This window comes from Rutilus rutilus, assembly GCF_951802725.1.
Source record: "Rutilus rutilus genome assembly, chromosome: 3".
NCBI lineage: Eukaryota > Metazoa > Chordata > Actinopteri > Cypriniformes > Leuciscidae > Rutilus > Rutilus rutilus.
In genome coordinates this window covers 22,842,427-22,855,695 of record NC_140211.1, presented here as the reverse complement: position 1 = coordinate 22,855,695, position 13,269 = coordinate 22,842,427, and the positions used below count along the sequence as shown (strand labels likewise).

Sequence of the window (13,269 nt, the reverse complement as noted above, 5' to 3'; positions counted from 1 at the left end):
TTGTTGGACTGTGAAAAGATAACAATGCAATATGGTAACACTTTACAATGAGGACCGATTAGTTAACGTTAGCAAATATGAACTAATGAGCAATACATTTGTTACAGTGTTTATAGATCTGTGTTAACGTTAGTTAAAAAAATACAACTGTTCATGTTAGTTCAGGTCCATTTCATATTAACTTTTGATTTTAATAATGTATTAGTAAATGTTGAAATTAACATTAACTAAGACTAACAAATGCTTTAGAAATATTTTTTAAATGTTAGTTCATGTTAACTAATGTATTTAACTAGTTAACAAACGAAACCTTATTGTAAAGTGTTACCGAATATATTAAACCAGACTCACCTGCCCCATATAGTTGAGGCTAATTAACCTTCATGTACTCAGGATTATTATTATTATTATTAATTGTTTTACACAAGCATGTACTCTTGTATATGTACTCGTATAGCAAGCCAAACCGAAGCCCAGGGGGGACTATTACATTAAAAAGTATTTTAATTAAAAAAAGAGTGAAATATAAATGAAAAGTACCTCTTGATGAAATGCTACTAACATTTTATTTCATAAAATAAAAGTCATTGAAAAAAAATGACACAATCTAAATACACTGAAATTAATCAATATGACGGCATGCGAGACAATGACACCTGTTTTCTCCTTATGAAATGAACCAGTAAAACAGTTCATACCCAAAAATAAATAAAAAAGTGGTGCTACTTCCGCTGCCAAAGAAAATGGCAGCATTTGTACAAATGTCTCTCACATCTCCCCGAAAGTGACAAAACACCTGAAGCTGCTTTTATTTGAGAAGCTTTTTTTTTTTTTTTTTTACACATTGTTCTTGTGCTCTTTTTATCCACTCCAAAACATTCACATTTTCATCTTTTCTAAGTGCCATTTATTACTTCTTTGCCACTTTGTTTCCAGTCAATACATGATCGGCAGTTCATCAGAAAGCTCACACTCAATAAAACACTTTCCTATCTACCTAAAGGGATTTGTTCTTTTGGCTTTGTTCATTTTTATGTCTATGACATAAATGTTTGCGCCAATCGGCTGTATAGGGGACTACCATAAAGGGGACTGGACTCCCCCGTTTCCCTCAAATGTTGTAAAATTTCCCTCAGAATACTTCCACAGTATTTGCCGTCTTACGTTAACTATTGCATGTACCTATCCCCACTGTGAATACCAACATCAGTACGTTACTCTCAAGAATTGATCTGGATTTTGTGGAGGTCTATGAGATTATGAATGTAAATTTGACAACGACGTGTGCGGCATTGTTAAATGATTTATGTTAACTGTGCTTTTCACAGTAGCGTCCGCAATAAATGATATCCATTGGTGAGAGAAGAATCAGTATGAATTATTCATGATAATGTGGAGACGCACTCACTCTTAAAAAAAGACATTACTATATTATTACTATATTAAAGCCTCCAGACCTGTTGGGGTTGTTTAAAATATTGTTTGGTTGGAGTTGGTCGTACAAACGTTACATGATGTAAACATTAATAGCTTGTTGCGTGTCATGTAGCTATTGCAGCAAACCAAACACCCCGCTCCTGCAATCCATCATCTTGATTTCAATTCTGTGCATTATGTTTTCTGTATTTAGACCTCGACTAAACATAACACTGAAATCCTCAACTTGCATGTGCATCAAGAGCTTTAATTGTATCTTGACTATTCAACAACATTCAGGTTGGAAGGTGCGGAGCTCTCGTATAACTCTAAGCATGTTGTGCTTATAACAGTAATAAGGCTTCATGAGAAATGACCTCCACAAACAAATTAGTTTCACATGCCATTAAGTAGTAAATTTGGTCAGATTCCTCAAAACAGCTATACCACAGACCAAGCCAGGTCACCGATCGTTACAATCATATAACAAAGAGAGAAAAGTCTCCATTTGTATCCGTAAGCGTAATTTCATACAAATGTAGACCTGAAATCTAGACAAAATGAAGTATTTTTTACACGTACAGACTCTTTGAGGCCTTAGGAAATGTGCTTTTCAAAGCTTGAATGAAAGAAATACTTTTTTCTCTCCTTTCTGTTGCTTCATTTTGGGCTTAAACTCCTCCACACCATCAGTCAGCTATAAGAAAACCTGTGGATTTATTTGTTCTCTTGATGTCTTTGAAAAGATTTCTGTGCAGTTGTGAAATTTTGAACAGAGAGCACCATTTTATTATGAATCCTCTTGGAGAGAAGACAGTCGCCTCCAGCTCGCTTCTCTTTCATGAAACAGAGCAGTGAAAAATTTCATTGGTTTTTGTGTGTGTGTGTGTGTGTGTGTGTGTGTGTGTTTGTGTGTGTCACAAAAGACCAGAGTGAGACATGTGAGGGGGTGGAAGATGCTCGGTGGTCTGTGCATGTGTCTCCATCTTGACTCTCAGCAGTGTCCAGACCATTTACAGATTTTAATCTTTTATCAAATTGTACGGTGTATACAAGTTGTGTGTTGACATCGGTGATCAACAAGAGCCCGAAAGTCATTTGAAAATGATCCAGTCAGTATAACGCATGATGATGAATAGGCCAGATGCTTTGTCCTTACGTTGACGCTGTATACATGTTGTGAAAATGTTGCTGCAACGTTGCTCCAGAAGTCTCTGCTCACACAGTCCCATTTTCGTGCCTGGACTTGTGGACTGTGGTGCGGGCCAAGGGGCTGCTTAAAGAAGGGGCCAGCGTACATAAGAAACCGGCCAGCAGGGTGAGACCCAGTCCGCCCCAGGCACAGAACATGGACCAGCCGTACCCATGACTGATGTCCTCTGGAAGGCCGTAAAGGTAACGTGGGTAACGGGACAGCTCAAAGTTAATGCCCGCCACACACGTACACAGGGAGATAATACAGCAGGTTCCTGTCAGAGAGAGGAAATTACTCAAGATGTATCATCAGATATTCCTAAAACACACTTTCCTTTTAGATCACAAATATAGGATGCAAAGAGTTCATGCTTTTGATCTGTTTTCAAAGCACCTCTTTGTATTTACATTATGTTGTATAAGAAAGCAGCCACTAGATGGCGATATAATTGAGCAGTCAAGTTACATTCCGTCACTTTTTTTTCTCTCTCTCGCACGCACACAAACACACTCTCTGTCTCTTACCGCCCATGAGGAAGAGTAGTCCAGCTACATACTGCATGAGATCATGTTGTTGACAGCATCCAAGAACTCCGATGATCCAGCCAAAAAGAATGATAGAGACAGCCATGCCCACAAAACCTGCTGTCATCCTCCGCAGATCTGCAGCACAAAACACAATCATCAAGACCCTTTTGTTGCTATTCAGGGCTTTATAAGCATCTAGTGATGACTTATATACTCTGCATGTTAAATATTTACATTTTGCTTTTAATTTATTGATCAAGGACTTTTTATTATATACAATCATATAGGCTACTACAAAGGAAATAATTAAACTAATACCATTGCATCAAGAAAGCAACCAATTCCTACGATGCTATTATTATCCCCATAAAAAATAAAATAGTTAAATTATTGATTCGAAATACGAAGAGGGAAATATTATAATCCATGATAAAAGATCAGTTTACTGTGCATATTATTTCATATCATTATAACATATCTTGAGCAAACTATTTTGTCTATTCACTCATGTAAAAATAACATTTCTTATTAATATCAACTTTGACAACAGTTGCTGCTGCTTAATATTTTTGTAAAAACGTGATACTTTTTTTTCAGGATTCTTTGATGAATTGGAAGTTCAAAATAACAGTGTTTGTTTGAAATATATACAGACCCTTTCCAAAAAATTTGAATATCATGGAAAAGTTTATTTCCATAATGCCATTCAAAATGTTAAACTTCCATAGATTCTAGATTCAGGGCCCACAACTTAAACGATTTCAAGTATTTAGTTGTTTATTTGTACATAATTTAGGCTTCCAGCTCATAAAACCCACGAAAACAGGATTTCAAAAAAATTTAATATTACATGAAATCACACAGTAATTACACAGTGATACCATGGTCACTGAACCAGGTTTTGGTTATTTTGGCAGTGTGGGCAGGTGCAAATCCTGCTGGAAAATGAAGTCAGCATCTCTATAAAGCTTGTCTGCTGAAGGAAGCATGAAGTGCTCTGAAAATGTCCTGGTAGACGGCTGCGTTGAGCGGACAGCACAGTGGACCAACACCAGCCGATGACATGGCTCCCCAAACCAACACAGACTGTGGAAACTTCACACTGGACTTCAAGCATCTTGGATTGTGTGCCTTTCCATTCTTCCTCCAGACTCTGGGACCTTGGTTTCCAAATGAGATGCAAAATTTGCTCTCATCAGAAAAGAGGACTTTGGTCCACTGTGCTTTATTAAATCCAGAGTCAACGCAGCCGTCTACCAGGACATTTTCAGAGCACTTCATGCTTCCTTCATTTTCCAGCAGGATTTGTACCTGCCAACACTGCCAAAAGAACCAAAACCTGGTTCAATGACCATGGTATCACTGTGTAATTACTGTGTGATTTCATGTAATATTCAAATTTTTTGAAATCCTGTTTTCGTGGGTTTTATGAGCTGGAAGCCCAAATTATGTACAAATAAACAACTAAATACTTGAAATCGTTTAAGTTGTGGGCCCTGAATCTATAATCTATGGAAGTTTAACGTTTTGAATGGAATTATGGAAATAAATAAACTTTTCCATGATATTCTAATTTTTTGGAAAGGGTCTGTATATATATATATATATATATATATATATATATATATATATATATATATATATTTTAACATTATAAATGTCTTTACTGTCACTTTAATGGATTCTTGCTGAATAAAAGTATTTATTTTAAAAAACGGTAACACTTCAGTCCAATTCTCACTAACTAGTTATTACTAGGATATTGGCTGTTTATTAGTTCTTATAAATCACATATTTAAACCATGCCTACACCATATTCTACATCCCTTAATCCTGCCCAATACCTAAACTTCAGAACTACCTCACTAACTATTAATAAGCAGTAATTAGAAAAAGTGTGACCAAAAACAGGTAGAGGTAAATCAGTAAGTCTAATTAAGAGGAGAGGAGGGAAATATTCACATCAGTGGATATTCTGTGTTTGTCAGTACAGGCTGGCAGACACCTTTTTTTGTGCTTTAATGTGCTTTCATTTAAAGTAAACAATATAAGATGTCTTGGAGCATTACAAAGTATCATCCATACATTCATTCTCCAAACCATTAATCCTCTATAGTGTCAGAAAAAAAGTATCATATTTTACAAACATATTGCTACAACTGGGGATTGGAGAAGGATCAGTTACAATCCCTTTATAAGTAAAAAGTGTGTATACACAGACAGACTCACAAATATTGTCTTTAAATATGCACATCACAGACAGAATTGTTTATGAATGAATGAACTGATCAACCCCACAGGCATGGATTTTGTATATTTGACACAAGTAAAAGAGCGTCTGTCAGACTCACGCAGAGCATGCCACTCATCTTGTCGGATGGTCTTGGTGATATTGATGGGAAGGTTTCGAGGCAGGATTGAAGAGGTGTAATGATACTTTACAGGGGTGCATCTCTGAATCAAACCTATTTGAACAAAACAGTGAATCAAGAAGTATACTCTTTCATGACATTTACAGCATTTACTGTTTAGGAAAAGCAAATCAGTCCGAGGCTTTAATCTCCTGAGGAACAGCAGGTCTGTTGTGATCATAAAATGCAACAAAGCGGCCCATGCTTGTATTCACTTTAATTAAAGCATTTCCTGGAGAGCAATTAGGCACACATGATCAAATGCACAGGGTCATAAATGTCATAGTTACACATAGATTTTATTTTCATGTAAAATTAGAGAAACAGGCTTTAAAAACAAACCTACTTCATTCAGTTGTAGAATTTTAATACTATAAACCCATCAGTGTTTAAGAATACCTAAACTGCAATGACAATCACTAATGTCTGTGAAATATAGTCTATGAAAGCAAAACTGCTATTTTTGAAGGGAAGAGTAACGTTATATGGATAGTCATTCCTAAACAGTAGCATGTATACCATTACAAATTATTTTTATTAAAAAGAAAATGAGAAAAACATTTGTTTGGCACTTTAAGGTCTTGAATGATGTAAGTGTGTTGTGTATCAGACAAGATGTGTATAGCGCTGATTGCCTTCCTCCCAGATGAGAACCTTATGAATCCTGAACAGGCGAGTGTGTGAACCTTAGAATAATTAACTTGCACTTTATGAAGCCGAAACAGTCATTTTCATTCATAAGATTTCCTTTGTCTGGACATAAAGCAGACTTATTCAAATCTTCATCAGAGAAACCTCAAATGTAAATCAGATAACATGAAATGTTGTTACTTTCACAGTTTGCTGTGTTGTATCAATACATTTCAGTCCCCACAGGCTATGCAGGGTTTTTCAAGGTACAGTTTCTGTTCTTTTCACCCACATCAGCATTATTTTTAGCATTCCTCAAGCTGATGATTTGGTCTGGGATTGATTTGCATAAATCAGAGCAGGCTTTCATGTTCTATTCATAAGTGTTGCAAAGTGCGTGGTATGGTTTGACACTCTTCCAGTTGTTAGACTAGGTGATGGTGATGCAAGATCTGGGGCCTCGTTTATAAAATGTTGCGCAGAAATCATCCTACATTTGATCTTACGATCATTTCACAAATGTATGCATGCATTGTGATTCAGAGAACGAACGTACGCACAAAAAAACCTGTGTACGCCTCTCATCCGGATGGGAAATGTATCAATCTCAAATCTGAATAGTTTTAGATCTCTGCTTAATTAATGTCATTCGCATATAAAAGAGCACCAGTCAACGCCCAAATCCTTTACCTGAGGAGCGCTTAGATTTCCAAACACCTGCAGTACTCCGACTCTCTGGCACAAGGAAAAGTGTGTACGTCTGCTCTTAGACACTCGCGTGGCACTAAGAACTTTTCCACGTCAAAGACCGTTTTGTATTAATATAAACGTTAGTGTAGATTTTAGCGTACGCACACTCGAAGTTCAATCTGTGCATAATGTTTTATAAATGAGGGCCACAGAGTGGATGCCTCAATATCTCTTGGTGTTTTAGCTGTGTTACAGTATATAGCTATATGATTGCATCTTATGGAATCTTTTTCTGCCTGCATGCAACATTTATTTCAGATACCCAACATTAAAGTTTAGCTTTATTTTCAATATTTTCACATTTTCTATACATTGACACGTATGTAAAACCTTAACTTAACTTAATATTGGAAGTTAAAGGGGTAGTTCACTCAAAAATGAAAATTCTGTCATAATTTTCTCACCCTCAACAAGTTGTTCCAAACCTGTATAAATGTCTTTGTTCTGCTGAACAAAAAGGAAGATATTTTGAAGGTTGTTTGTAACCCAACAGTTGTGGGGCACCATTGACTTCCATAGTATTTTTTCTCCATACTATGGAAGTCAATGATGCCCCACAATGTTTTGGTTACCCATATTCTTCAAAATATCTTCATTTGTGTTCAGCAGAAGAATGAAACTCATACAGCTTACTTTAAGTAAGCTTTAGAGCACAGAGTCAACAAAACCAGAAAATGTCAAATGAATGTCAACAATAAAACCAAAACGTACCTCTAAGCAATAATGACATTTCTCATATTATGTGTAACCTGAAAAATATTGAGAAACTTCTGTTGGAAGCTAACCTAGGATGATATTAAGCACAATAACAAATACTTTCATACAGCAGTGATTTTCTTCAGAGAGATTTCATGATGCAGATACAGTCAACTGTATTACTAAAACACACACATCAAATTGGTTCTCAATAGCCCATCGAAATATGACCACATCTTGCTGCATCCAAAAGCCTAGTTTAGATGTTCTTTTTCTACCACAGAATGTGATTTTGTTCTGTCATAAACAACAATATACAACATAAATGCTGCACAACTGGTTCACTGGATTCTCAGTCATCAGAAACATGTTGGGTCAAAGGGTGAGATAGACATATTGTGGATTAGACAAAATAAGAGATGAGAGGTGAAGTCAAGGATAGAGAGGACGTGCTGCCATTTAATTAGTCTTTACAGATATTGGACTGTTAAATTCATTAATCAAAGTGTTTTCTAAGGCACAAAAAAACGTCGAGTTTGCTGCTATACAGATCTGTGATGAAATGACGAGTGCAGACCTCATGCGTGAGCTGAACAGATTGTGTCATGTTTATCATATCTATGTGTCAAATATATTGTGACAGCTTGTTCTATGTCACAATCCCAAACTGACACATCAAAGGAACCAGGAATCTCTTACAAAGACACATTGCACATTCTGTTCAATTCTCTGCTGAAGAAAATGCATTCTTGTACTCTTATTTGTGTAAACAAGGAAAAACATGTCTGTGAAATCTGATGGAAACTCTACAAAGAGACTTCAATTTAACTGGTGAACCAAAGTTATAACAAAAGAAACAAAAATCAATACCCTGCGCAGATCAGATTTTTAGGATACAATTCGAATTTGCATAGTGTAAAAATGAATACGCTATATCTAATCAGTAAAATTGTGGCAACAGATTACAAGCAATATTATTAATTAAATTTAACAAATTATAATTGAGTAATAATTAATCAAATTAATTCCTTTAAAAGTTAACCATTTAAAATGAGTAAAATGTAAAAAAAAAAAATATTATTGACAACACTGAAGACACCTGGTGTTAACAAGCAGAATCACTGAAGGAGAAAACCGTAATTTTAAGTCACCATTATGGTGATCAGTGTTTGTTTTAGTTGGGCTCTTGACCCTTAAATCATTTACTTTAGATTTTGTTTGACTGCTGTACCTGAGTTATAGCAGCCAGATGAACAACGAGAAAAGGTGATCTGATGGTGTTGGTTGTGTTTTAACATAATCATTATTTCACAATCATTTAACCTGATTCACTGAACTCATATAGAGCCCAAATTCTGAGTTAGGTTTACTTTATTAATTATAGCAGCTCTGTCCTTGTACAGCATAATATTTTTAGCCTTTTCAATGAAATCCATATGATCAAATCAATAAAAAAAAACAACTTCAAAAAAACTTTATGTAGGCACACATCAAGAATTCGCCAATGAATCTCAGCAATGGTGACAAACAGATCACCTCTGATCATAAGCTCATTATTTATTCATGCAGCAATGTATGATGGGAGCCATGAATGAGTTTTGATTGGTGGCACCCAGAATGCACTGCAACATGCTTTATAATTGTCACCATTGTTGAGATTCACAGGCTGATTATTGATGTCTGTGTGTCTAAAAAAAAAATAAAAAAATAAAAATATATATATATTTTTTTGTATATGAGACACGTTTAAGAAATCTTTGGATTACATTGTAAAAGTTCAAAATATTATGCTGTGCAAGAACAGTGCTGTTATAATTAATAAAGTAAACCTAAATTGGTAAATTAGGTTCCCAAGTAAATTGGGATCTATATGAGTTCAGAGATTCAGGTCAAATGATTGTGACATAATGATTATGTTAAAACACAACCAACACCATCAGATCACCTTTTCTCGTTGTTCATCTGGCTGTTATAACTCAGGTACAGCAGCCAAACAAAATCTAAAGTCAGGTCAAGAGCCCAACTAAAACAAACACGGATCACCATAATGGTGACTTAAAATTACGTTTTTCTCGTTCAGTGATTCTGCTTGTTAACACCAGGTCTCTTCAATGTTGGCAATAAAAAAAAAATTTGTTTAAAATGTTTTTTTTTTTTTTTTTTACTCATTTTAAATGGTTAACTTTTAAGGAATTAATTTGATTAATTATTACTCAATTCTAATTTGTTACATTTAATTAATATTGATTTGTTCAATAATATTGCTTGTAATCTGTTGCCACAATTGTATTGATTAGATACAGCGTATTCATTTTTACAGTGTAGAACATTTTATTAGCTTTTTAAATGTATTGCTACTGAGAATTACAGTATTAAGCATGACATGTGATCTTGTCTTATTCAGTTTTTAAAACATTCTGACTTGTTTAAAATATTTTCCATTTGGAGAACACATGGTAATGATTCGATTTAGTCTGAACTGTTCCAGTTCTCTAAATATCATATATATTTGTTTGCTTTGGTAGATTAACAGTGCTCTGATATTTTTTAACCATTAAGACAAGTAAACATCTATAGTATGTTTTACTGTTTGTATATTTAGAACCAATTATGTTAATTCTGCTCAGGAGAGTATCACTGACAATCAGGAACAATGTTTTGCCTGCTTTATCTGAACAAAAAGATTACTGGGCTGACACGGGTTGGTGAATAAACTGAGTCCAATGTTTTCCTGGGTGTTGGCTCACAGTCTAACTGGAGTGGTTGCACACCATCACTACTTCATCATTCATGACATCTACAGAGCCACTTAGGCTGACCTGGGAAAATCAATGAACAAATTATTGATGAAGATATGGCCAAGTGAGCAGCGTTCCTTCTCTTTGCAACCCAGCAAGAGAAATGGCTGCTGTAAGAGCTCACACTTAATATTTAAGGCCTGAACATATCATGGAATGAGATCTTTTTTTCAAAGAAGAGGAGGGTGCTGTAAGCCTCTTATGAGCTTGATGGATATTGTTATCTGATATAGTCTAGGCATTCTTTAACAGTGTTATTAGAGAAGGTAATTTGTTTTACAAAACAAATACTTATGTTCACTAGTAGGCTACTACATTTATATGCCCCAGTGTATATATATCTAGAATAAATAAAGTTCACAACATACACCTCAGCCCACACTGTCACAGGGTGCTTTGGTTTTGTGATGCAGCATCAGAGCTGCCTTGAACTTTGCTGTTGTTGTCCCATTATAAATATTAGTCAAAGACAAGAATAGAAGAAAAAAGAAGAAAAGAAATAGAAAATGTGGTTTAGGTAGTTTGGCATAATCCATTCTTTATTTAAATAGTTTTGTTATAAAATATTATCAATGGGCCTTTAAAAACAAAAACACATTTTTGGCTGTCAAATCAGTGTGTAACAAAAAAGCAGGTTTCAATGTGATGTTTTCTACTCTAGGTTATCAAAGAAATTATCCTATATATCATCTCAGACATCCTTATTTATCATCACAGATCCTCATCATTTTTTTGTAATGCTTTTAATTTCATATTTAGAATAATCATTTCATATTTTTCTATATTCGTAATTTAAAATGTACAATTGTAATTGCTATATAAATACACGTATGCTCTGTGTAGCATTATGTAAATCCACCTTTTGGTGGTCTCTAAGCAATTTCTGTTCCGCCTTTACAGATGGCACAGGTAGGCTGATTTCAGCACCTCGGACAGCGACAGGGATCAGATTCAGGCCTTCCACATTCCCCTTCACTGTTGACATCGCGTTACAAATAAACTTAATAAAGGAAGTGCCACTAAGCGAAGACTAGTGCCACGTAAGTACAGAGACAACGGGAAGAATCAGCCTATCCGAATGGCATTGATAACAGTCAGGCAAAATGTTCGAGTGAGATTTACCGCTGGAGGAACGTCCCCATCCGTTCGCTTCCAAACAAAACGGCATGGACCGAGGCTCTAGTGCTTGACAAAGGCACATCAAAACAGAAAGCAACTCACCTTTGTAAATGAGATCCTCGGTCTCCAGGTCAAAGCCCTCGCGATGACACTTTCTCCACAGACCGGAGATCGTGGAGTTGAACTGGCGGCTGCAGTGAGACTCCATGGCCGTCGCCGATGCCGGAGCGTGCCGCTTCACGCGCGCCTCCGTCGCTTTCCTCTCAAAGCCCTTAGGAGGCATCTGGAGTGGCAAGTTGTGATTTGAGATGTAAATGTATCCGGGATCGTTTCGCTTGTTTGCGTAGTTCTTACAGCGTTCGCGGTGCCGCCGAGCATCCGTCTCGTACCAATAATCGGTGCAGATGGCCATAGCCAACAAGACCAGAGAGGAAAACGCCAAGAAAAGCCCCGCGCTGGTTAAAATCTTAATGGCGGCCATCTTCTCCGCTCGTTGGAGAGCCCAGACAGACGCTCGGTCCTCCCTCGGCAGCCGTTGTGAAAGGCAAAGCAAGAAAACTCACCGAATCTCTAGCAGCTCTCGGACGCTGACATGACCAGGCTCGATTCCAGCTCGATGCGATCTATTGTTGCAGAGCGCCCGGACAGATGTGCTGTTTTTCCACCATCTATTTTGATTTTGAGTTAAGGAGAGGGGGATAGATGGGAAGAGGAGAGGCGATGCGAGAACCAGGAGTGAGTGGTGGTTTGGTTTGAGTGCAATGCTCTCTCTTTCCTCTTGGGCCTCAGCGAACTGAGTGAGAAGAGACCAATTAGGTTCGCGGAGAATAGTGATAAACATGAGATGAGAGGGTCATTTATTGATTACAAACTCCAGCACAGCATTACAGATGTAAACAGCTGTTCAAATATGTGACCCTGGATTACAAAACCAGTCACAAGTAGCACGGGTATATTTGTGGCAAAAGCCAACAATAGCCTACATTGTATGGGTCAGAATTATCATTTTTTATTTTTATTTTTTTATGCCAAAAATCAATAGGATATTAAGTAAAGACCATGTTCCATTAAGATATGTTGTACATTTCCTACTGTAAATATATAAAACATTTATTTTTGTGAGTGAATGCAGCACAATTGCGAACATAAATGAACAACTTTAAAGGCGACTTATCTCAATATTTCTTTTTTTGGCACCCTCACATTCCAGATTTTCAAATAGTTGTATCTCGGCCAAATACTGTCCTATCTTAACAGCTTTTAGGTGATGTATAAATCTCGATTTAAAAAAATTGACCCATGTGACTGGTTTAGTGGTCCAGGTTCACATATTTCTTCAATACTGTACTGTATCCTTTTTTAGCTCTCTTCCTTGATGTTTACTAATTACTAATTATTGGGGCATTCCAATGGATGCCTTTTTCATTAAAAAACTATGTTTTATAGTAGGCTATAAAAAGTGAACATCTATAGCCTCTTAAATGCATCAGTTATTTATGGTGAAAATTATTTAAAAAATTGCATATACAGTATAAATGTCAATTTTTCAGGACACTGTATTTTAAAGATAATTTTGTAAAATCCAAATAAGCTTTACAGATCTTTATTATAAAGGATTTAAACAATGTTTTTCATGATCGTTCAATGAACCATCCACAATTATTAAACATGCACATGTGGAACAGTCCTTAAAGGGTTAGTTATACATATATATATATATATATATA

The 13,269-nt window shown here is 36.0% G+C and overlaps 1 protein-coding gene across 1 annotated transcript; it reads right to left on the bottom strand.

Annotated features, from left to right (window-relative positions):
• Positions 1–803: 803 nt before the first annotated feature.
• Positions 804–12,307, bottom strand: tmem276b (transmembrane protein 276b). The gene is made up of 4 exons (XM_084403526.1): positions 11,645–12,307; positions 5,490–5,603; positions 3,136–3,273; positions 804–2,885 (listed from the first exon to the last, which is right to left on the bottom strand). Exons 1-4 carry the CDS (start codon positions 12,021–12,023, stop codon positions 2,635–2,637), a joined length of 882 nt encoding a protein of 293 aa, XP_084259652.1. The 5' UTR covers positions 12,024–12,307; the 3' UTR covers positions 804–2,634.
• Positions 12,308–13,269: the final 962 nt, after the last annotated feature.